This window comes from Hyla sarda, chromosome 1 (genome assembly GCF_029499605.1).
Source record: "Hyla sarda isolate aHylSar1 chromosome 1, aHylSar1.hap1, whole genome shotgun sequence".
In the NCBI taxonomy this organism is placed as follows: domain Eukaryota; kingdom Metazoa; phylum Chordata; class Amphibia; order Anura; family Hylidae; genus Hyla; species Hyla sarda.
In genome coordinates this window covers 462,137,701-462,164,200 of record NC_079189.1, presented here as the reverse complement: position 1 = coordinate 462,164,200, position 26,500 = coordinate 462,137,701, and the positions used below count along the sequence as shown (strand labels likewise).

At 41.6% G+C, this 26,500-nt stretch overlaps 1 protein-coding gene across 2 annotated transcripts in view; it reads right to left on the bottom strand.

The window, feature by feature from the left end:
- LRRC43 (leucine rich repeat containing 43) overlaps positions 1 to 26,500 on the bottom strand; it is a 45,702-nt gene that overhangs the window by 18,138 nt on the left and 1,064 nt on the right. For both annotated transcript variants that reach the window (XM_056534978.1, XM_056534985.1), the window contains exons 3-8: positions 23,233 to 23,343; positions 22,995 to 23,134; positions 19,890 to 20,128; positions 9,722 to 9,897; positions 6,627 to 6,705; positions 2,841 to 2,977 (exon numbers count right to left, since the gene is read on the bottom strand). In XM_056534978.1, the coding sequence (XP_056390953.1) occupies positions 2,841 to 2,977; positions 6,627 to 6,705; positions 9,722 to 9,897; positions 19,890 to 20,128; positions 22,995 to 23,134; positions 23,233 to 23,343 (882 nt within the window). The remainder of the gene's footprint in view (positions 1 to 2,840; positions 2,978 to 6,626; positions 6,706 to 9,721; positions 9,898 to 19,889; positions 20,129 to 22,994; positions 23,135 to 23,232; positions 23,344 to 26,500) is intronic.

The window sequence follows — 26,500 nt, the reverse complement described above, 5'->3', positions numbered from 1 at the left end:
TTTATCTTTTTCATGTGTATGCTAGCACTGCTTTTGCGTATATAGCCCAGGAACCTTGTATACTGCATGTTTGGGAGCTAAGAGTGGAGCTCCGCACCTGGTGATTGATTGCAGCACCATAGAACTTGGCTCATCGAGATATATTTGGAACTTGTTTGGGGCTGCTTATTCACCATCCGGACTATCCTGCGTTGACAACTTTCATCAATTTTTCTCTTCAGTCCATGCCCAGGGAGATTAGCTACAGTGCCATGGGTTGCAAACTTCTTGATAATGTTGCGCATGTGGACAAAGGCAAATCTAGATCTCTGGAGATGGACTTGTAACCTTGAGATTGTTGATATTTTTCCACAATTTTGGTTCTCAAGTCCTCAGACAGTTCTCTTCTCGTCTTTCTGTTGTCCATGCTTACTGTGGCATACACAGACACACAATGCAAAGACTATGTGAACTTCTCTCCTTTTTATTTGCTTTAAGGTGTGATTTTTATATTGCCCACACCTGTTACTTGCCCCAGGTGAGTTTAAAGGAGCATCACATGCTTGAAATAATCTTATTTATCCACAGGTTTGAAAGGGTGCCAATAATTTTGTCCTGACCATTTTTGGAGTTTGGTGTGACATTATGTCCAATTTGCTTTCTTTCCAAACTTTTTTGGTTAAGTTCCAATACACACAAAGGGAACAAACATGTGTATAGCAAAATATGTGTTACTGCAATCCTTATCTGTGGGAAATACTTCATTTTCTTGAAAAATTTCAGGGGTGCCAACATTTACAGACTTGACTGTGCATGGTAATTAAGTTCTTTGAGCAATGTGGGCGATCTCCAGTCTCTCTGAGCAATGCTTATCCTGCCAGCACCAGCCAATAATACCTCCCTCTTTATAAATTTGCCTCGTTCCTTCTTCAGCATATCTGATAGACATGCTGAGACTTTACCAATGTGACCTGCTGTTTGCCAAGCAGAGTGGACACACTGCATAGCCGCTTCACCCAAAAGTGGGGAGCAGTGCGTCTCCAATACAGCAGGTCACATAAGCGTAGCCTTGGCAGGTCTAGCAGATGTGGTGAAGAAGAAAAATGACTATTTATAAAGGGCACAGTGTCAAAGGGGCAGAACGGGCAGGATTATCATTGCCGAGAAAGGCTGGACACCCCCGATGCTGAAAGAAAAATATAAGCATATTTGAATTATTACAGTTTTCCTGACTGGCACATTGAACTTTTATAAGGTAAACTGCATTTGAATCCGTATCACATGCACTATTAACTGGTTTATTCAGGTTAGTGTAGGTGATGCTGCTGTCATTTTAAATATGAGGAACAAAACCCCATTAAAAGAAAAACATAAACAAAGAAAAGAAAAAACGAATTAACATAAAAAACATAACTCCAAACATTGAACGTGTATATATCATTATAATACGGTTAAAGGAGTACTCCGGCCCTGAGACATCTTATCCCCTATCCAAAGGATAGGGGATAAGATGTCTCACCGCGGGGGTCCTGCCGCTGGTGACCCCTGCAATCTTGTATTTGCCACCTACATGTTTGAGCTGTACGCCGCGGTGCCAGCTCACAAACAGCCGGGAGTCGACCACGGGGCCGGATTATTGTGACATCACGACTCCGCCCCCGCTAAGCAAGTCTATAGGAGGGGGCGTAACGTCCGTGGTCGCCACCCAGCTGTTTGTGAGCTGGCACCGCGGCGTGCAGCTCAAACAGGTGGGTGGCGAATACAAGATTGCGGGGGTCCCCAGTGGCGGGACCCCCCGCAGTGAGACATCATATCCCCTATCCAAAGTCTCAGGACCGGAGTACCCCTTTAAGTTGGCTAACTAGTCCAGCAGTTGGACTAGGAATTTGGACTGTAATGTGCCTACAATAAAAGCTTCCTTATGATTGTGTAAAGCCGTCTGTATAGGAGAATTCAGCTTTTTTGCTACCTAAGCCTTTACAGGATGAATTGGTAGCTGATCATTCCGCTGATCAGTCCTTCACAACATTAACCTCTTAAGGACGCAGGGCGTACCTGTATGCCCTGCGCCCGGTCCTGGTATTTAAAACGCATCACACCAGGTCGGTCCCGGCGGCTAATGATAGCCGGGACCCTGGGCTAATAGATCGCCAAATTTGATCGCCTCGTCGAAAAAGAAAGAAAAGCTTCCCAGCAGCTCAGTCGGGCTGATTGGGACTATCCCGATAAAAACACGATGTCCCAATCAGCTAGGACACAAGCGGAGGTCCCCTCACCTGTCTCCGTCGCGTCCGATCGGCGTTCGATTGCTCCAAGCCTGAGCTACAGGCTTGAGCCATCGAGCCCCTAGAACGCTGATCCATGCTAAGCTATGGCTTTGCAGGGATCAGGGTAAAAGACTAATGACTAAGGATGACTAAATGACTAATTTCATTGCAAAGTAGAAATGGTGGCGCAAAAAATAAGCCATCATATGGAATTTTAGGTGCAAAATTGAAAGCGTTATGATTTTTAGAAAGTGATGAGGAAAAAATGAAAAAGCAAAAACGGAAAAACGCTGAGTCCTTAAGGGGTTAATATACAGTAACTGCTCAGTGGGCAAAGATAATGTAGTAAACACTGCAGAACTAGTTCTGTGATGAACTAACAATAAGTACTTCTCTCACATACATGAACCCCCACTGACCACTTCCACTTCTGAAATTACCTTTATTACAAAGTTTTCGTAAGTCACATGTTACCAAGTCCATGTGACATCCAATCTTTTTTTCCTTGCAAAAATAATGATTATCTCCTATATTCTTCCTAATCTGGATACTAGAGGACTATATACTCTGTATAATGAAAGACTGTATACTTACCTTTTCCTCTGTGACCGTCACCTTCATTCCAGAGAGAAGAAAAGACTTTAAAGCCAATAGATCTGAAGATGTGTGCTCCATGACATACTCATACTCTATACTATCATTCCAAAGTGATCCCGCTGTTTTGTAAAGACCTGTGACAGGATTATAATTTGTAACTCATATTGAAGAACAGATATATAAAACACTATAAAAATATAATATAAAACGTCAGTTTCTTGCAATTTGATCAGGTCATCAGCCAAATGATTATATATCAGAAAGCTCAATGATATGTGACTGGGGGAACAGGTGGGCAAAGGCTAAATATCAATATTAATCATGCTAAGCAGACTCTTTGAGGTTACCATGACTTTCCCTTCTCTAGAAGAAATATGAAGTATGCTACCTACTGGTGTTATGGTGAGATGACATACAAATATCTTACCAATTGTCAGTATCTGAAAATAATAAAAGAAAAAAAGGCTACACCAGTTAGGTAAATGAAGAAGAAATGTATTATAACACAGAAAACATATTTACCATATTTTGTTCTTTATAAGAATGATGCATAAACAAATGGTATAAATAAAAAATACAAGGCAGAGCCCCCAGTTCAGTTGCCAGACTTTCACACACTATGTGTTTGTTTTATATTAAAATGCAATAGACACATGCAATCACATTATTACTACAACAACGAATATTATGAAAATATATGAGGTCTTTAATAAAGGTATTTTGGTATTGTCCATATTCTATAAAAAGCATAACATTTAATTGTAGCAAACATACATTATTTAACAGGGGCAGACAACAGCAAGATAGATCAACTGTGCATTTCCAAATGCCAATGTGACAATATGCACTGTTAATAATAATGATATAATAATATTAATAAAGGAATGCTTAAAGGGGTACTCAGGTGGAAAACTTTTTTTTTTTTTTTTTAAATCAACTGATGCCAGAAAGTTAAACAGATTTGTATATTACTTCTATAAAAAAAATCTTAATCCGTCCAGTACTTATTAGCGGCTGTATACTACAGAGGAAATTCTTTTCTTTTTGGATTTATTTTCTGTCTGTCCACAGTGCTCTCTGCTGACACCTCTGTCCATGTCAGGAACTAACCAGAGCAGGAGAAAATCACCATAGCAAACATAAGCTGCTCTGGACAGTTCCTAAAATGGACAGAGGTGTTAGTCGAGAGCTCTGCAGTCATGACAGAAAAGAAATCCAAAAAGAAAAGAATTTCCTCTGTAGTATTCAGCTGCTAATAAGTACTGGAAAGATTAAGATTTTTTTTTTTTATAGGAATAATTTACAAATCTGGTATCAGTTGATATAAAAAAAAAATAACTTTTTTCCAGTGGAGTACCCCTTTAATTCTTATGTCGGATCTCGATGAATGGTTCATTTAAGTTTTACTGATATAAATTGTGTAATTTAGTGAGATTAAAAGGGTGTATGAATGGTCAGAAGAAACTAAAATATTTAGCCGGTTGAGGGATGGCGGGATTCCAAACCATGACTGGCAGGATTCCACGCATGACTAAGGGGGCCCGCCCCCGAAACGCCGTCGCGTCCGAGGTGTTGAGCAGATGGAAGATCTGAGCTCTGTGTCTGGAATCAAGCTTTGCTCCACTTTGTTAAAGTATATCTATGCCTATTGAAGAATGAAAAATAAATACCTGAAGTTTTGGAAACGATCTATTGAACCGTGAGTCACTACCCTGTTGGGTCTGTTAACTTTGGACTAAGTAATTTAATTCTGTCTTGTCCACTGTGTACATGGTAATTTGGGATTCCAAACCACACCGAATATCAAAGTAAAAATTTTAAAAGAACAGGCAGATCCAATATATGTGAATTTCATCCCAGTAATTAGACTTGGTAGTGTATATGGCCCCCATGTGCCTGTATTCACTCCTGACAACATCTGGACGTGTTCCTCATGAGACAGTAGATGGTGTCCTGTGGATCTCTTCCCAAACCTGCATTATGGCATCAGTGAGCTTTTAAAGGGGTACTACCATGGAATACTTTTTTTTTTTTTTAAATCAACTGGTGCCAGACAGTTAAACAGATTTGTAAATCACTTCTATTAAAAAATCTTTATCCTTCCAGTACTTTTTAGGGGCTGTATACTAAAGAGAAATCCAAAAATCCACAGTGCTCTCTACTGACCTCTGCTGTCCATTTTAGGAACTGTCGAGAGAAGCATATGTTTGCTATGGGGATTTTCTCCAGTTTCTAAAATAGACAGCAGAGGTCGGCAGAGAGCACTGTGGTCAGGACATCACAGGAAATGCATTTCTTTTTTTGGATTTCTCTTTAGTATACAGCCCCTAAAAAGTACTGGAAGGATTAAGATTTTTTAATAGAAGTGATTTACAAATCTGTTTAACTTTCTGGCACCAGTTGATTAAAAAAAATAAAAGTTTTCCACGGTAGTACCCCTTTAAACTTCTGTGGTGCTACTTGCCCTTAGAGGTTCCCAATTGTATTCAGGTCTGGGGAATTGAGCAGGGCAGGTATCTGCTCCTTTGTGCAAGGAGCCCCACAAAATGACCTCCAGCAGGCTACTGGTGTGCATGTCTCTGACTTAATGGACTACTATGGGTGCTCTGTTCTCTTCCAGATGAGAGCAGGTTCGCACTAAACATAACAGATGTGACAGAGTTTGGAGATGTTGTGCTGTGGTGAACTGTTTGCTGCCTGCAATTTATTTGGCATGACCAATACAGTGGTGGGTCAGCCATGGTCTGGAAATGCATGTCCTCCGAGGGTCACACATATCTTCATGTACCCTCACTGCTGTTAACCACCTCAACCCTATGAGATGCTGCACAGAGCTGAAAAAGAACTTTCCGGACACCTGTCAGCTCCTGGAGCGAGTGTGTGAGGCACCAAGAAACTGACAAATTTTAGATGGGCACTGTCATTTAAAAAAAAAACAAAAAAACAACAACAAACATTAATATATCGCAGAGACATATCAAAAGTCAAAATTTGAGTATATAGACATGTGCTTCCCAACCAGGGTGCCTCCAGCTGTTGCAAAACTACAACTCCCAGCATGCCCGGACAGCCAATGGCTGTCCGGGCATGCTGGGAGTTGTGGTTTTGCAACAGCTGGAGGCACCCTGGTTGGGAAGCACCGGTATAGACACTGGCCAATCACTAGATAGAGCCAGGAGAAGTCTGTCCTAAGCGCCTTTTCGCTCAGCTCTGTGGGGGAGATTTATTAAAACCTGTGCAGAGGAAAAGTTGTCCAGTTTCCCATAGTAACCAATCAGCTCGCTTCTTTCATTTTCAACAAGACCTTGGCAAAATGAAAGAAGCAATCTGATTGGTGTTGAGCTGTGTACTTCTCTACCCATTCGTTCTAGTGATCTGTCAGGGTCTGAACACTTAGATGTTGACCGATCAAAACTTAGAAAAAACATATCACGGACACGTCAAAAGTTTTCTTTTTTTTTTTTTAAGTGACAGTTTCACTTTAGGACATAAAAACATCATCGAGTTATAGGCTTACTGTATATTTATATCTGAGTGTGTGTAGGTATATATATATATATATATATATATATATATATATATATAAATAAAATATAAATATAGAAATATAGAAAACAAACAAAATATGAATAGAAATAAAATATAAATGTAGAAAACAAAATATGAATAGAAATAAAATATAAATATAGAAAACAAAATGCCACTTTTGAAAAATCATTTATAAATATAGTAAAGTAGCCACATTGCTATTTTTACCATTGTCAACAACACACAATCAATTACCGGTGTGAAGATTCAGAGGGTGAAGTTGTTCTACATTCCCTTCGGCGGTCACCTGTTGCAGCTGGTTGTATGTATGTGGCTGAAATAAAATATAAGAAAGTGCACACACCCTGTGAATGATGTCAAAGTCTCTGAGAAACAAATTAAATATTATGAACAGTGAATGTCTATTTAGTTACATTCAAACCCTTTTAATTGTGAGTACAATTCTGTGCATTTACTGCCATGCATGAGAAAGGTTCTAGTCTGTTGAATCCATGATCTATGTGAAGATCTATGATCTTTGTGACTTCTTAATCTTTCACTTCTTATACTTTCTGCACCGGACCCTGATTTATAGATGTCTCCCTATTTTCATATATGGATCTATGGTTTGTATATTTTTTTTCCTGTACCTGCCTGCTTGTCATATAGTTTGGTCCTCTCCTGGTGAGGGAATGATGTAAAATTTGGTGTGCACACTGCCACCATGAGGTTATGTTATAATACTACTAGAAATTGACTAAATGTATCTTATCTAGGACCATATTCAGTCATCGCCACCCAACGCCACCATAAGCTTTCTTTTTTTGCATCTAAAGTTACTAAAACTGGATGGTTGGATGATGATGATGATGGCCTCATCCCCATCACCTTGTTATTTTCATTACAGATTTTCCAGCCTGGTAGCCATTATCTTTAAAGGAGAAGGGTCATACTTGGAACTACAGAAAAATGTATCCTCTATTCACAGAATAGAGAATAGGTTTCAGATCGCGGAGGATCAGAGCGATCTCGTGTACAGGCAGGGGGGTTGTGACGCGCCGCTCTGGGAGAGAGCGTGGGCTCTGTATAGGAGATCATGGGGGACCCCAGCTGTCAGACCCTGCAATCTAAAACTTATCCTCTATTCTGTGGATAGGGAATACGTTTTAGATCGCGGAGGATCCGAGCCCTGGGGCCCCAGCTATCTCCTGTACAGGCAGGGGGTTGTGACGCGCCGCTCTGGGGGAGAGACGGGGCTCTGTGCAGGAGATCGCGGGAGGACCCCGCAATCTAAAACTTATCCTCTATTCTGTGGATAGGGAATACGTTTTAGATCGCGGAGGATCCGAGCCCTGGGGCCCCAGCTATCTCCTGTACAGGCAGGGGGTTGTGACGCACCGCTCTGGGGGAGAGACGGGGCTCTGTGCAGGAGATCGCGGGAGGACCCCGCAATCTAAAACTTATCCTCTATTCTGTGGATAGGGGATAAGTTTTTCTGTACTTCCAGGTACTTCTCCTTTAACACTAATAAAAGATCTAGGTTAATGTAGGAGGAATCTTTTCCTGGCTTCTGGAAGATTTTTATGTAAGCTATAGTTTTCCCCTCTCCTTTTAACAGTCTTTTGATATCTGTTTTAAAAATAGAATTCTAATAGATCATCATTCTGGGGCTTTACGATTATGTAACCTACACAGGATGTGCAAAAAAGTATTTAGTCAGCCACCAATTGTGCAAGTTCTCCCACTTAAAAAGATGAGAGGCCTATAATTTTCATCATAGGTATACCTCAACTGTGAGAGACATAATGAGAAAAAAAAATCCATAAAATCACATTGTCTGATTTTTAAAGAATTTATTTGCAAATTATTGTGGAAAATAAGTATTTGGTCACCTACAAATAAGCAAGATTTCTGGCTCTCACAGACCTGTAACTTCTTCTTTAAGAGTCTCCTCTGTCACACTCCAAGCTCCACTATGGCCAAGACCAAAGAGCTGTCAAAGGACACCAGAAACAAAATTGTAGACTTGCACCAGGCTGGGAAGACTGAATCTGCAATAGGCAAGCAGCTTAACGTGAAGATATCAACTGTGGGTGCAATTATTAGAAAATGGAAGACATACAAGACCACTGATAATCTCACTCGATCTGGGGCTCCACGCAAGATCTCACCCCGTGGTGTCAAAATGATCGCAAGAACGGTGAGCAAAAATCCCAGAACCACAAGGGGGGACCTAGTGAATGACCTGCAGAGAGCTGGGACCAAAGTAACAAAGGCTACCATCAGTAACACACTACGCCACCAGGGACTACAATCATGCAGTGTCAGACGTGTGCCCCTGCTTATGCCAGTACGTGTCCAGGTTCGTCTGAAGTTTGCTAGAGAGCATTTGGATGATCCAGAAGAGTATTGGGAGAATGTCATATGGTCAGATGAAACCAAAGTAGAACTTTTTGGTAAAAACTCAACTCGTCGTGTTTGGAAGAGAAAGAATGCTGAGTTGCATCCAAAGAACACCATACCTACTGTGAAGCATGGGAGTGGAAACATCATGCTTTGCGGCTGTTTTTCTGCTAAGGGACCAGGACGACTGATCCGTGTAAAGGAAAGAATGAATGGGGCCATGTATTGTGAGATTTTGAGTGAAAACCTCCTTCCATCAGCAAGGGCACTGAAGATGAAACCTGGCTGGATCTTTCTGCATGACAATGATCCCAATCACACTGCCCGGGCAATGAAGGAGTGGCTTTTTAAAAAGCATTTCAAGGTCCTGGAGTGGCCTAGCCAGTCTCCAGATCTCTAGCAACAGTGTGTAAAAACCTTGTAAAGACTTACAGAAAACGTTTGACAAAGTATTGAGATTAACTTTTTTTATTGACCAAATATTTATTTTCCACCATAATTTGCTAATAAATTCTTTAAAAATCAGACAATGTGATTTTATGGATTTTTTCTCGTTATGTCTCTCATAGTTGAGGTATACCTATGATAAAAAGATGAGAGGCCTGTAATTTTCAAGTGGTACAACTTGCAAAATTGACTAAATACTTTTTTGCCCCACTGTATATTTGAGTGCTAGATATTATTTTATAGTCTACATCAAGTTATTAAAATGCCCCCAATACAAAGGAGGGAATTTATTAATATTGGCGTTTTATATTCCATTTTTTTGTTGAAACTTTGTTGGCACATTATATAGAAAAAAAAATTACATTTGTGGCACCTGTAGCTTGTCCAAACACCACAAAATTTACCAGTTGTTTAAACAATTAGCATCCATACTTATCAATAGGTTTCTGGGACTCTTTTCAACCTAAATTAATTGTTCCTTTATGTAATTCCCACCTTACCTGGTACTCTTCCGAGTCACTGCTGGGCTGATCCTCAATGAATTCATAGCACACATGATAAGTGACTGTAGTTAAGGGATAGTCCCCTGAGTTCTGTTCCGTGTGCGCATTTGGGTTTGAAATACCTTGTACTTTCCCTATGTGCACATAAAACTTTGCTTTATTCTCAAGTGCTTCTGGAAAAAAAAGTATTTCTTATGAAGAAAAGAATAGGAATTGTTTCACAACTAGTTATGTATAGATATTGAGAAGGGTGAATAATGGTTTGTATGTTTATATAAATGACATTATATAGATGCATTTGTTGCAGAAACATATACTACCACCATACTTTATCATATTTTTATAGGTCATAACAATTGACTTTGACTCAACTAACTAAACTGTACTAGATTTCATTTTAAGTAGTCCAATTTCATATTGCTACAGAATACTGTGAATACTGTAGAGTGACTAGTAGATGTAATGTCCACACACGACTAGGCACTGTTCACACCATGCACAAGTAGACATCTGCGTCTTGAATCACACCTGAAGCCCAAACGCTAGTGGTGCTCAGTATGAAGTAGGTATGCAATCCAGTGAAACAATAGATGACACTCACCAAAAGGATCTTCTTTATTCAAAGTCTACAGTGCATACAGACAAGGGCAGGTAGACGCAAGAGAGCAGGGGCATCTGGGACAGACTGTTTCGCACATATACTACATGCCTCCTCTAGCCGGTGTTACCACATTTCTACCTGCCCTTGTATGTATGCACTGCAGAATTTGAAAAAAGAAGACCCTTTTGGTGAGTGCCATCTCTGTCATCTATTTGGACTGCATATACTATATTTGTTGTAGTATTTGGCTGCCACAATTAGTTCATACAAAGTTTGTCAATAACTTAAAGAGGAAATCCAGTCAACTTGATCTTGTGGTATGTTATAGATATGTGTGAGATTGTCACATTGATGAAATCTGTCATCTTCAACAGTGACTGATCTCTGCTACAAAAAACTTCAAACCACCATAAGCTTCATGAAGGGTACCGTTTGCTGCTATCCAATGGTGTCTGCAGCTCTTAGTAGTAAATCCAGATAACAGATTCTCTTGAGATGGACAACCAATTAATATTAATTTAGTAATATAAGAGATTGGCAAATATTTGTTGGAAGCACATCTTCCAATGTAAATAGGGAATTTGTCGCACTTGTCCCCACGTTTTGCTTTTTTTTTTACACATGCTTTGAGCTGTCGTTATTTTTCCAGAGCTCAGAACCACCACATTTTATCTGGGAACATCAGCAAGTATGTAGGAAGTATTTTTTTCCCTCTTAAAAAAAAACTTGGACCACACCCCTCCCCCCAGATACACGCCACCTTTTCTTGGTTGCTCGGCACCTTTTCGGGGTTTTTGCCACAAAATCTGGGGCATTACACATGCAACACAAAATCTTACAAAATTTACTGGAAAAACCTTTAGTAAATACGGCCCTGTATGTCAATGAGATGAATGAATGATGACGAAAACAATCATGAAACCCCTCCTGATTATTGGGAAGTTAAAATGAAAGTCAAAGAGGGTCGAACAACTTCCTTTATCAGTGATCAGGCAATTCATCTGCCCATGTAAAAGGCCACTTACATTACAAAGCAAACTTAAAAGACAATATATGATGTCTATATAGCCATGTTTTACACACTCAAATACAAGTGTTTATTATTTAGTTGCTTTTTTTTTTGTGTTGTGGAGATATAGAAAAATGGATACAAAGCAAAATACCAGCTCTCATTTTCCAGAGGAAATATAAAGAGCTGACATCTGGTTGCTTCCTGTTTTACACTGAATTCAAAGATTGCACAAATAAATAGGTTCACACATATTAGCTAGAGATGAGCGACGAATTTAATTAAATATTCAATTCGCAACTAATGCGAATATTGCCGCAATTCTATTGTGCAAATCGCTTCATTAAACTCCATTTACTGCGGTCCAGGCTTCAGGGCATCTAAAATGGCAGATCCACATGTCAGTACATGGGGCAAGGAACGCTAGGAAGGCGGGAAGGCAAGGTGGGAAGGGAAGTAGGCGGGAGGGCCCTGAATCACATGCAGGATGCAGCCTATCAGCAGCCAGTCACCCCTGTGATGTCACAGCCCTATATATTTGGCAGCAATTTTGTGGCTCGTCATATAATTCATTACACTGCATAGAGATAGGACAGACAGCCTGTGTGTGTGTGTGTGTTAAACAGAAAAGCTCATTCCAGCAGCGTTTCACATCCTAGTCACATCAGCATTCTGGTGGACAGAGAGCAGTGTTTTTTTTTTCACTGAAAAGGATTTTTACTGCAGCCATAAACCTCCCAGTCACTTTCTTCAGCATTGTATTCCAGATAGGGGCAGATAGCTGTGTGTTGCCTCATACATTTCAACAAGATGCCTTAACTTCATAAACCTTAGCAGAGGAGGCAGGAATAATTTTTCAGCACAATTCTGTGTCTTTGTTCCACATCAAATCATCTGCTGGTTATACTAGTCTGTAGACGGTATAATACCCAGCAGTCCATTCCTAATAGTCTTTGACAGAGTGCAACTTTGTGTTTAGTGCACAGCTTTTTGTGCTGCAGCACTGTTGTGTACTGTTGGTATTGTGCAAAAATGTGTTTTTTTTAAGCATACTGTACCAAATTTTTCTGCCCTCATAAGTGCATACCGCATACCTACATCTAAGTAGTGTACTATTTTGTACCTGTTAATCTGTCAAGGGCCTAGATACTGTGAAAGTCCAGGCAAAAGTAATCACCGGCTGGTGTTTTACTAAAATACGTTTTTTAAGTGTACTGTACCGCATTTTTCTGCCCTCATAAGTGCATACCTGATACCTACATCTAAGTAGTGTACTATTTTGTACTTGTTAATCTGTCAAGGGCCTACAAACTGCGATAGTCCAGGCAAAAGTACTCACCGGCTGGTGTTGAACAAAATACAGAGTTTTTAAGCGTACTGTAGCGCATTTTTCTGCCCTCATAAGTGCATACCACATACCTACATCTAAGTAGTGTACTATTTTGTACTTGTTAATCTGTCGTGGGCCTACATACTGTGAAAGTCCAGGCAAAAGTAATCACTGGCTGGTGTTTTACTAAAATACTTTTTTTAAGCATACTGTACCGCATTTTTCTGCCCTCATAAGTGCATACCTGATTACACATACCTACATCTAAGTAGTGTACTATTTTGTACTTGTTAATCTGTCAAGGGCCTACATACTGTGATAGTCCAGGCAAAAGTACTCACCGGCTGGTGTTGTACTCAGGTACTTTTTTAAGTGTACTGTAGCACATTTTTCTGCCCTCATAATTGCATAACACATACCTACATCTACGTAGTGTACTATTTTGTACCTGTTAATTTGTCAAGGGCCTAGATACTGTGAAAGGACAGCTAATAGTGCACACCTGCTGCTGTTCTAGACAAATACTGTTTTAAGCGTAGTGAAGCGTAGTGTACTTCCCTGATATACGCAATAAGTAGGTCAGGCAGAGTAGTGCCAGGACATGCACAGTGGAGTGGCAGAGGCCTAAATTCATCAGGCGCAGGCAGAGGTTGCAGTAGAGTAGGGGCGTGTGGCAGCCGGAGTCACAGTGAGAGGTCTGAGCTCCCATTGTAAGCTAGCAGTCGTGGCTCGACTAGCAACCCAGCAGCTGTGATTGATCGGTTCACTTAGTCACCCACTTCATCCCAAGTGACATCCGACACCCCCAGTCAACAGTCGGTGGGTTCTTCAGACTCAACCCTCACTTGGCATGGCCCTCATGCTAAGGCTACAACCTCCAGGCTCTGTCATTGTGCCTCTATATGGCCTCCTCATTCTGATGCTGCCATCTCCAGGCTCTCTCATTGTGCTGCTCTATGGTCTCCTCATGCTAATGCTACTTCCTCCACGCTCTGCCATTTTGCCACCATATGGTCTCCTCATGCTGATGCAACCACCTCCAGGCTCTGTTATTGTGCCGCCATATGGTCTTCTCATGCTGATGTATCCACCTCCAAGCTCTCTCATTATGCTGCTCTATGTTCTCCTCATGCTAATGCTACCTCCTCCACGCTCTGTCATTGTGCCACCATATGGTCTCCTCATGCTGATGCTGCCATCTCCAGGCTCTCTAATTGTGCTGCTCTATGGTGTGCTCATGCTGATGCTACCACCTCCAGGCTCTCTCACTGTGCTGCCATGGATACTGCAAAACATAATTAAGGTGCTGGTCCCCAGTTTCAGAAATTCCTCTGCATTAGGGTCACTTTCAGGACTCCTGATGCTGCTGCCACCTCCAGGCTGTCTCATTCAGCCACTATATGGTATCCTCATGCTTCAGCTACCTCAAGGCTTTGCCATTCAGCGACTATATGGTCTCTTCATGCTGCCACAAACTCCAGGCTGTGCCATTCAGCCACTATATGGTCTCTTCTCGCTGCCACAAACTCCAGGTTGTGCCATTCAGCCACTATATGGTCTCCTCAGGATTCAGCCAAATCCAGGCTGTGCCATTCAGACACTACATGGTCTCCCCATGCTGCCACAAACTCCAGGCAGTCATTCAGCCACTATATGGTCTCCTCATACTGATGCCACCTCCAGGCTCTGTCATTGTGCTGCCATGTGACTCCTTGTTAGATTTAGTCCTTTGTACCCACACGCCGGGGCCCTGGACACTAAAACTTGGGAGTTAAAATTTCAATTTCAAAATCCTCAATTTCAATGTAAAATTCTTAAATTTCTATTTTAAAAAATCTTTAAATTTCAATGGTCTCCTCCTGCTTCTGCCAACTCCAGGCTGTGCCATTCAGACAATATATGTTATCCTCATGCATCAGCTACCTCCAGGCTGTGCCAATCAGACACTATATGGTCTCCTCATCTTCAGCTACCTCCCGGCTGTGCCATTCAGCCACTGCATGGTCTCTTCATGCTGCCACGAACTCCAGGCTGTGCCATTCAGCCACTATATGGTCTCCTCATGCTTCAGCCAAATCCATGCTGTGCCATTCAGACACTATATGGTCTCCCCATGCTGCCACAAACTCCAGGCAGTCATTCCGCCACTATATGGTCTCCTCATACTGATGACACCTCCAGGCTGTCTCATTCAGCCACTATATGGTGTCTTCTCATGCTTCAGCCAACTCCAGGCTGTGCCATTCAGCCACTATATGGTCTCATCATACTGATGTCACCTCCAGGCTCTGTCATTGTGCTGCCATGTGACATGTGACTCCTTGATAGATTTAGTCCTTTGTACCCACACGCTGGGGCCCGGGACACTAAAACTTGGGAATTAAAATTGAAATATAAAAATCCCCAATTTCAATTAAAAAATCTTAAATTTCGATTTAAAAAATCTTAAGTTTCAATGGTCTCCTCATGCTTCAGCCACCTCTAGGCTGTGCCATTCATCCAATATATGGTTTACTGATGCTTCAGCCAGCTCCAGTCTGTGTCATTCAGCAACTAGGTACCATACATCTTCAATGGAAATTTCAAAGTGAATCATTTAATCTTAGGGATTGTGAAGCTCTCTTGTGTACTCATGCTGCTGCCAGCTCCAGTCTGTGTCATTCAGCAACTACATGGTTTAGTGATGCTGCTGGGCCTAGGACATTACCTATATATGTTTATGGTACCACTAGGTACCAAACATCTTCAATGGAAATGTCAAAATTCATCATTTAATCTAGTGTCTACTCATGCTGCTGTCAGCTCCTGGCTGTGTCATTCAGCAACTACATGGTCTCCTCATACTGATGCCACCTTCAGGCTCTGTCATTGTGCTGCCATATGACATGGGCTGGGAAATGTCAGATGAGGTTCAACACTGATAAATGTAAGGTAATGCACATGGGGAGGAAAAATCTGGGCTGGGATTATGTATTAAATGGGAGAACACTTGGGACGACTGATGTGGAAAAGGACTTGGGAGTCTTAGTTAACAGTAAATTTAGCTGTAGTGACCAGTGTCAGGTAGCTGCTGCCAAGGCAAATAAAATCATGGGGTGCAGCAATAGGGGCATAGACAAGGAAATAATTCTACCGCTGTACAGGTCACTGGTCAGACCACACATAGAATACTGTGTACAGTACTGGGCACCAGTGTACAAGAAAGATATAGTGGAGCTGGAAAGGGTTGAAAAACGGGCAACCAGGGTAATACGGGGAATGGCAGGACTACAGTACCCAGAAAGATTATTAGAATTAGGGTTATTTAGTTATTTAGAGAGTAAGAACATTGCTGGTTATGTATATTAGATTTATAGGGACGGAACGTTGATCCAGGGATTTATTCTGACTGCCACATTTGGAGTTGGGAAGGAATTTTTACCTCTAGTATGAGGGTTTTTTGCCTTCCTCTGGATCAACTCAGTAGGGACTCATTAGGGTTGTAGGTTGAACTTGATTTACGTCATGGCACCCCCCTTTGTGAGTGGCATCTGGCCCGCCTCCCCTGCCCTCCCCCCTTGGTATGCCACTGTGCCAACTCCAGGCTGTGTCATTCAGACACTATATGGTCTCCTCATGCTTAAGCCATCTCCAGGCTGTGTCATTCAACCAATTAATGGTTTACTGATGCTGCTGGGCCTAAAAAAATTTATGGTAGCACTAGCCACCCTAAATTTTCAATTTAAATTTCAAAATTCAACTTTTAATCATAGGGATTGTGAAGCCTTAGTGTCTACTCATGCTGCTGCCAACTCCATGCTGTGTCATTCAGCAACTATATGGTCTCCTCATGCTTCAGCCAACTCCAGGCTGTGTCATTCAGATACTATATGGTCTCCTCATGCTTCAGCCAGCTCCAGGCTGTGTCATTCAGCCAATATATGGTTTACTGATGCTGCTGGGCCTTGGCCTAAAAATTTTTATGGTAGCACTAGCTACACTAAATCTTCAATTTCAAATTCAAAATTCATCTTTTAAAGGGTACCTTTCATCAAAAAAACTTTTGATATATTATAGATTAATGTATTCAGAATAACTTTCTAATATCATGTTATTAAAAAATATGCTTCTTTGTATTTAATTTTCCACTTTGAAAAAATGACCAGTAGGGGTCTCCCTACCAGTCCTTCTTTATAGATTTCAGACTCATACTGGAGTCCTAAATCTCAGACTGCAGCCGGGACACAGACAAGCTCAACACTGCTCCCTGGCAGTGAGCAATGCTGAGTTTGTGTTCTGGCTGCAGTCTGAGATTTAGGACTCCAGCAGGAGTCTGAAATCTATAAAGAAGGCCTGGTAGGGAGACCCCTAGTGGTCATTTTTTGTAAGTGGAAAATTAAATAGAAAGAAGCATATTTTTTAATAACATACTATTGGAAAGTTATTCTGCATGCATTAATCTATAATATATCAAAAGTTTTTTTGATGAAAGGTACCCTTTATTTTAGGGATTGTGAAGCCCTAGTGTCTACTCATGCTACTACCAACTTCAGGCAGTGCCATTCAGATACTATATGGTCTCCTCATGCTTCAGCCAGCTCCAGGCTGTGTCATTCAGCCAATATATGGTTTACTGATGCTGCTGGGCCTTGGCCTACATTTTTTTTATGGTAGCACTAGCTACACTAAATCTTCAATTTCAAATTCAAAATTCATCTTTTAAAGGGTACCTTTCATCAAAAAAACTTTTGATATATTATAGATTAATGTATGCAGAATAACTTTCTAATATCATGTTATTAAAAAATATGCTTCTTTGTATTTAATTTTCCACTTTGAAAAAATGACCAGTAGGGGTCTCCCTACCAGTCCTTCTTTATAGATTTCAGACTCATGCTGGAGTCCTAAATCTCAGACTGCAGCCGGGACACAGATAAGCTCAACACTGCTCCCTGGCAGTGAGCAATGCTGAGTTTGTGTTCTGGCTGCAGTCTGAGATTTAGGACTCCAGCATGAGTCTGAAATCTATAAAGAAGGACTGATAGGGAGACCCCTAGTGGTCATTTTTTCAAAGTGGAAAATTAAATAGAAAGAAGCATATTTTTTAATAACATACTATTGGAAAGTTATTCTGCATGCATTAATCTATAATATATCAAAAGTTTTTTTGATGAAAGGTACCCTTTATTTTAGGGATTGTGAAGCCCTAGTGTCTACTCATGCTACTGCCAACTCCAGGCAGTGCCATTCAGATACTATATGGTCTCCTCATGCTTCAGCCAACTCCAGGCTATGTCATTCAGCCAATATATGGTTTCTTGATGCTGCTGGGCCTGGGCCTAAATTTTTTTTATGGTAGCACTAGCTACCCTAATTCTTCAATTTAAATTTCAAAATTCATCTTTTAATCTTAGGGATTGTGAAGCCCTAGTGTCTACTCATGCTACTGCCAACTCCAGGTGGTGCCATTCAGCAAGTATATGGTCTCCTCATGCTGCCAACACCTCCAAGCTGTGTCATTCAGCCACTATATGGTCTCCTCATGCTTCAGCCACATCCAAGCTGTGTCATTCAGCCACTATATGGTCTCCTCATGCTGCAAACACCTCCACACCTCTATAGGGTCTCCTCATGCTGCCAACACCTCCATGCTGTGTCATTCAGCCACTATATGGTCTAGTCATGCTTCACCCACATCCAAGCTGTTTCATTCAGCCACTATATGGTCTCCTCATGCTGCCAACACCTCCACAGTGTGTCATTTAGCCACTGTATGGCCTCCTAATGCTGCCAACACCTCCACGCTGTGTTATTCAGCCACTATATGGTCTCCTCATACTGATGCCACCTCCAGGCTCTGTCACTTTGCCGCTCTGAGGCAGTGATTCTAAAAGCTATGCCTGTAATCTCCATGTCATTCTGTATAACAGTAATATTTCACTACCCCAGCACACTCCATATGCGTGTTAGAACAAAGCAAACTGTTCTACACCCCTATTAAGGCTCTCTGTAGTCCAGAAATCAAACCAAAGTTTTTCAAAAAATTCGGCAAATCGGCCAAATCGAATTTTTCTAAAGTTCGCTCATCTCTAAGATTAGCTAAATAAATACAAATATACAGCAACAAGGTACAAATAAGTAAACAGGACTAAAGCAACAAGATGTACTTCATCTTAAACAACAATCTGGGGGAGTCCACTGTTTAGTACCAGGTTGGAATGCTTGCACAATTTTATTGGGCCCCTATTGAGGATGTACCTCTAGCTGTATGCATCTCTATGGCATAACAAGATACACATTCCTTGTATCTTGTATGTTACTTGGTGAACAGAGAGTTATACAAGTGTATATATATATATATATATATATATATATATATATATATATATCTTATATAAATTTTATTATGAATGTGTGAGATCCAGCCATGGCCAGATCAAGACAGTTATTTAACTGTAACCATAGTACGTTATTTGTTTGCCCTTCTATAATCTTAAAGGGAAAGTATAATGCCCTAACCACAGGAGTTGGACCCTCGCGATCTAAAACTTATCCCTATCCTGCAGAAATGTGCTAGCATTTCTCCTGTGGTGTTGCTATCAGTGTGTGAACAGTGGGAGAAGAGGGTTGCATTGACAATCCAACGCAATGGGCAGCAAATTGAACACATTTTATAAGTGGTCAGAAACTTGTAAATAACTCATGAAAGAATAAAGTTACGTTAAAACCAAGCACATCATTGTTTTTCTTGTGAAATTCCCAATAAGTTTGATGACATGACATGACCCTCTTCCTATTGAAAAAACTAAAGTTGGATTCAAAATGTCCGACTTCAAAATGGCCGCCATGGTCACCACCCCCCTTGAAAAGTTTCTCCCCTCACATATACTAATGTGCCACAAACAGGAAGTTAATATCACCAACCATTCCCATTTTATTAAGGTGTATCCATATAAATGGCCCATCCTGTACAATACAGAATGCTAGCTTCAGAAACAAAGTTCTTTCACAGGCAAAGACTAGTGGAACACTTCAAGGCTTAAATAGGGAAGCTGCTGGGTGTGGACTGAAAAAAGGACACAAGATTGGGCAGAGAAAAAACTGACAGGATATTCCAGGGCGTCACCACAGCATCTACAAGCTTTGGTCCAAGGGGTCAAACTTTTCTAGTTTCTGGCAGACTGGGATGAGTCATTAAACAAGGCTACTATTATTCAGCTGTAGGTAAAATAAAAACTAATCTTACCTTTCTTTTTAGATAGTCCACTAAATTTATATCTTTCATCTGGCAATATTAAGCTATCATCCAGAACGCATAAATTTGGCAAACAATCTATCGTGTAGCCTCTATATGTGGTGATCAGTGTCAGTGGATTTCCTTGCAGGGTAAGCACACGCAGACTTTGTAAGGTAGAAATTCTAGAGACTAGGTTGAAGAGATCAGTAAGATCATTGTAACTAAGGTCAAGAAAGACCAAATTTGGCCTGAAAAACAAGAAAAATAAATAACAGTTTCTGTCAAAACATGAAATCTCTTGAACATCTGAATGGGTTGAGTGAACACTTTATAGATGGGTAACTTCAATACTAAGGAAATTAATAGGGAAGAATATGGAATCTGTCATCAGTAGGGCTGGTGTTAGGGTGGGGGCAACCTGGGCAGTTGCCCATGGCCCCCATCCAAAAGAGGGCCCCCTGAACATATTTACATCCGTACTCACAATACTGTATTTTGCCGCGATTTGCTCAAAAATCGTGGTAAAATTGCCGCGTTTTATAGCTCTGCTGTGGGATTAAAAGACTCAGCATTACCTATTTGGCTTCTGTGAGAATTAAGTGCACTACCAAGTTAGTGCCAGCTGGCTGACTTTTATGGGTGCTCTCTGGTATGGAGGTTCCCTGGCTGTATTGCAGTGTGGAAATGTAACAAAATCAGTATGTAAAATTGCCCTATTCTGGCCCCTGTTATCTGTAGTTTTTGTCAGTTTCACTTTTGCGTATATTTGACTTTTTGATCACTCTTTGTTTTATTTTCTGAAATAAATGTGACAAAAAAGCAGCAATTTGAGGTTGTTTGTTTCTTTTTACATATACACCATTCACTGTACGGGACCATTAACATTATATATTATTTTAATAGGGCACCAAAAGCCAGAAGAAGTCCAGGACCGGAGGACGGGACTGCAATATTGGCGGCACCAGGGAAGCGGTGAAAGGTTAGTTAAAGTTTATTATTTTTATTCTGGCAGCCCAGACATAGTGGATACATTTTTTTTTACTGAAGTTCTCCTTCAGGGTACATTCACACGCTCATAACTAGCAGCCGGTTTCCCACTGCAGAAAAACCTGTGCGGGTTACGCTACCGTTCATTTTAATGGGTCTGCAAACCTGCCACTATTACGGACTGTCCATGTGCCCAAACAAGTGCAAGGTAACACACACCCTAACTCGCAGTGGAAACCTACTGCTAGTTATGAATGTGTGAACTTTCTCTTAAACACAGAAAATATTTACTATAGATCTTAGATTTGGACCCTGATACGTTTGTGTTATGGCCTTAGATGCTTTTCCCCTCATTGAGATCTCAGGCCATATTCACATGATGCGTGATCAGGAACCTAGTGCTATGTATTCTGCATCACAAAACAGAGGAAACCAGGAAAATCTTTGGTCATGCAATTTGGGGGCCCCATATTTAAAGGGGTATTCCAGGAATTTTTTTATTTGACTGTGCTACATGGGCTGTAAAGTTAGTGTAGTTCATAATATAATGTCTGTACCTGTGATTTTCACCCCAATATTTATTTTTATCAGCATACAAAATGACTGTTGTCTCAGATTTTTCCCAGCTTTCAATGTCAGCTGATGACAGGGAGCCTGTCTGCTTCAATGGGTGGAGCCATCGCTTGGTGTGAGAGGGATCAATATGCAACTAATGCAACAGCTGTAGGCACTCTGATTGAAACCCACAAGTCTTTTGATGGATGCAGCTCATTTATGTTTCAATGGGTGGGGTGGCTGATGTGTGGGAGGGAGGAGAATGGAATTGTGGGATTTGTAGTCAAAAAAGAAAAGTCAAACAGGAAATACCAGTTCACAAAAAGCTGGCCACAGTATTATGGTAATCTCATGACAGCCATTTAGCCGCAAGACAAGTGCAGATCCTTCCTAAACATGTCGATTACTGCCTGCCAGGTACGTACTAAAATCACCTTATGGTGGATAACCCCTTTAATTTTGCCCAGGGCCACACAGTCTAAAACCGGCCCGACTTGAAGTACAGATGACACTGATGAAAAGAATAACTTTGTTCGCTCTGTGCCTCTGTTCTTCTGTATATGCTAATGAAGGAGCTTGGTGCACACAGGGCATTCCCAACTTCCCAAGACCCAGGTGCATGGTGATGTCCAGCCTCATCTTCATAGTGAACACCTCCTCCTCTGTGCAGTGTCCTCGCTGCAGAATCGAGCTTCACTCTGCATCATAATGCCTGTGGCTATTGTGCATGCAGAGCAGAGTTGTCAAGATGCAGAGTAAAGCTGTATTCTGTGGAGGAGGCCCATGAAGATGTCAGACATCACTGTGCATCCGGGGCTTAGGAATGCCTCGTGTGCACCAAGCTTCTTCATTAGCATATTACACAGAACAGGGCTTACAGAAGAACAAAGGCACAAAGAGTGTCGAAACATTTCTGTAACACATAAACATGTAATACAAGTTTAGACCCAGTCTATTTTATGTAACTGGCAGGCAAAAATACAAAATTTATTTTCACAAAAACAGAGTGTGTATATTTCAATAGCTTTGAATGAAGACATGAAAGGAGCACTCATGCGGCAATCATTCGGTGAAAGAGCATGGAGGTGGTAGGTCGTAGCGGGGAGTTCAGGCGTCGGGCCACAGACCGTATCACACAGTGAGAGGGGCCTGACAAAGCACCCAACGGTATGATACGGTCTGTGGCCCGACACCTGAACTCTCCCGCTTTCACCTACCGCCTCCCTGCTCTTTCACCGATTGGACGTGATGTGAGATACTCTGCTGCAATCAACTTACCGGGTGAGTGCTCCGTTCATTTCTTCATGCAAAGCTATTGTTCGTCTGTTGTCGAGCAGCACCACCAGCAGCACCTGTTCACACTCCATGCACACACCGTCCAATACATTAAAAGGGAATCATAGTGCGGAAGATAGAGTGACAGTGCCTGATTCTGTCTTCTATGGTGATGATATATTATATTTCACTTCAGACGCACAAAATACATGAAATATAGAGAGTGTAACAAAGAGTTAATACACCTAGATATGTTCATAATGAACCAATATTCATGTATAAATCAAGATGCCCTACCAGATATCTGTTGTCGGGAACAAACTCTCTAAGCTGCACTGAATTCTGTTATAGGCAAGTCCCAAATGTTGTAACAATGGAGGTGGATTTATACTTAGATCTTTAAAGTTTGAAATGTGGTTAGAACATAGTTCCAAGATCTAAAAAAAATAATAATAATATTTAATCGCTTTTAATGCTGTGAAATTGTGATCGGTCACAGAGTACTGACTAGACACACAGTAATCAGCACATTCACCTTGAGTTTTCTTGGAAGATTACCAGAGTGTACTGTTTTTAACTTATTTGCACTCAGCACAAGTTCTTCAAGGTTCTGAAATTTAAGCAGCTGTCTGTCTACTTCAGTAACCTATGTAAGGGAGAAATAAACATGGATCAGTGAGATTGAGAGCAAGAATGTGAATCACATAGGTGAGTCAACAAATAATTGTAAATTATCACTGTTAACCTGGGCCCAACCATTGTGTCACCGCAGTCTGTACACTTTTCCAAGCCTCAACTGTAGCTGGAACATGAGCATTGACTCCTGGGGGCCAGTAAGATTACTAATACTGATTAAATAAAGAGACTCTTTTTCCCAGTTTGCCAGGATGACATCATCTTCTGTTATTAGTCACATCACAATGCGGTGTTCCTGTGTCACATTCATTTATTAGACCGGAAAGTTAAATGTCTCCCATAGTATTGGGTATTCACCTAGCTTTGAGGTCTTCTAGACAGTTGGAGCCTTTGACAAGCGCCCAGTTTGCCTTCTAAGATCAGTCTTGACAAATAATTGGACAATAAGGTGGTGAGAAATCAAAGAATATTCTGAAGTTATGTCATGACAATGTTATCAAATTAAGTCATAAACGTATATAAAGTAATATGTATTTTAGACATGAATAGTCAATTCTCGAAGTTGATGTGTTGGAAGCAGAAAAAAACTAACAAAATGGCAGGTCTTGTGGGGTGTTCCTGGTATGCAGTGCTTGGCATCCACCAAAATTGGTCCTAGGAAGGATGACCAGTGAGCCAGGGACATTGTCATGGATGCCTATTGGTTCTATCCCACAAAAAGAGATACTGTAACACATATTGCTATAAAAGTTAAAGGGTACCTCTCATCAAATAAACTTTTGATATATTTTAGATTAATGAATGTTGAATAACTTTCCAATAGCATGTTAATGAAAAATATGCTTCATTCTATTGTATTTTTCATGATCAGTCCTGTCAGCAAGCATTTCTGACTCATGCTGGAGTCCTAAACACTCAGAGCTGCCAGCCTGCTTTGTTCACAGCCAAACAGGCTGTGAACAAAGCAGGCTGGCAGCTCTGAGTGTTCTCCTTTGTGAACAAAGCAGACTGGCAGCTCGTAGTGTTTAGGACTCCAGTATTAGTCTGAAATGCTTGCTGCCAGGACTGGTAGGGAGACCCCTAGTGGTCATTTCTTCAAAGTGGAAAATTAAATAGAAAGAAGCATATTTTTTAATAACATGCAATTGTAAAGTTATTCTGCATACATTAATCTATAATATATCAAAAGTTTTTTTGATGAGAGGTACCCTTTAAAGTTGACTATGATAGAAAGATGTGAGAACACACACTGCATGACAGGCTGTTGTGTATGAGGTAGTATTGCTACAGACCAGTCAGAGTGCCCATGCTGGCCCCTGTCCACTAACAGAAGCTCCAACAAAGTGAGCATCAGAACTGAAAGCAATGAAAGAAGTTGAACTGGATTGGTATCCTCTACATCATATGGAGGCCAGGGGTATGTCTGGCAGCAGAATGAACTATGGGAAGAAAGTAAGCTAGCAAGGTGATGTTCTACTGAAAAACCCTGGGTCCTGCCATGTGGATATTAATGTGGATATTATCTTGACACATACTACCTATCTAAACATTGTTGCAGGCCCATCAAGACAATGTTATTCCTTAATGGCAGTGGCCTCTTTCAACCTGCCTGTCTCATCCATGATAGCCCCACCTTGAACCTTAGATTAAATATAGGATCTGCTGCTTGGCGCCAGTTACCTCAGTACACATTAAAAGGTTTTGTAGATTCCATGGGGGAGATTTATCAAAAACCTGTCTAGAGGAAAAGTTGCTGAGTTGCCCATAGCAACCAATCACATTGCTTCTTTCAATTTTCAGAGGCCTTGTCAAAAATGAAAGAAGCGATCTGATTGGTTGCTATGAGCAACTCAGCAACCTTTCCACTGGACAGGTTTTGATAAATCTCCCCCCATATGTCAATGGGTCAAAGTTGTTTAGTAGAGCAAGCTAATAGGAGATAGTTTTAATGTTAAAGGGGTACTCTGGCGCTAAGACATCTAATCCCCTATCCAAAGGATAGGGGATAAGATGCCTGACTGCGGGGGTCCCGCCGCTGGGGACCCCGTGATCTTCCACGCCGCACCCCGTTAGCATCAGCCCCCGGAGCGTGCTCGCTCCGGGTCTGATTACTAGCGATCACAGGGACAGAGCATAGTCACGTCGCGTGACGCCCCCTCCGTAGGCTTGCATTGAGGGGGCGAAGCATGACGTCACACAGGGGCGGAGCCGTGACGTCACTATGCTCCATCCCTGTGATCGCTAGTAATCAGACCCGGAGCGAGCATGCTCTGGGGGCTGATGCTAACGGGGCGCGGCGTGGAAGATCACGGGGGTCCCCAGCGGCGGGACCCCTGTGGTCAGGCATCTTATCCCCTATCCTTTGGATAGGGGATAAGATGTCTTAGCGCCAGAGTACCCCTTTAAGACTCATTGGTAAATATATTGCATTTACGGTTACAGGACCTGACCTAGACTTTAAAGGGGTACTCCGCCTGTAGACATCTTATCCCCTATCCAAAGCATACAGTAGAGGATAAGATGTCTAATTGTGGGGGTCCCACAGCTGGGGACCCCCGCGATATCCGGGCTGCACCCGGCATGCGTTTAGAGTGTTGGGTTCAGCACTGGAGACTCGTGACATCTCGGTCGCGCCCTGTTCATGACGTCATGGTCACGCCCCCTCAATGCAAGTCTATGGGAGGCAGTCACGCCCTCTCCCATAGACTTGCATCGAAGGGGCATGGCCGTGACATCACGTCACGCCCCCTCCCATAGTGCCTCCTGATAGTTCACTCCATGCACCTGATGTCTGGGGTGCTGCAGCAGAGATCGCGGGGGTCCCCAGCTGCAGGACCGCCGCGATCAAACATCTTATCCCCTATCCTTTGGATAGGGGATAAGATGTCTAGGGGCTGAGTACCCCTTTAACTTTACCACTTATAATTGAGTTAATTTGGGGAAATATATATCCTCTGCATACAGCAACACTGTTTTCTTTCTTGCTAAGCTATTCTACAATTTAGAAACAAACCATGGTCAAACAACTAGGGGCCCTGCAGCTAGCCACAAGCAAAGTGCACACAAGTTATTTAACACTGTGGATGAAGTAGTGAATTGGTGGATAGTGATGAGCGACATTGGCCATATTAGAGTTCGCGATATTTTGCAAATATATAGATGAATAT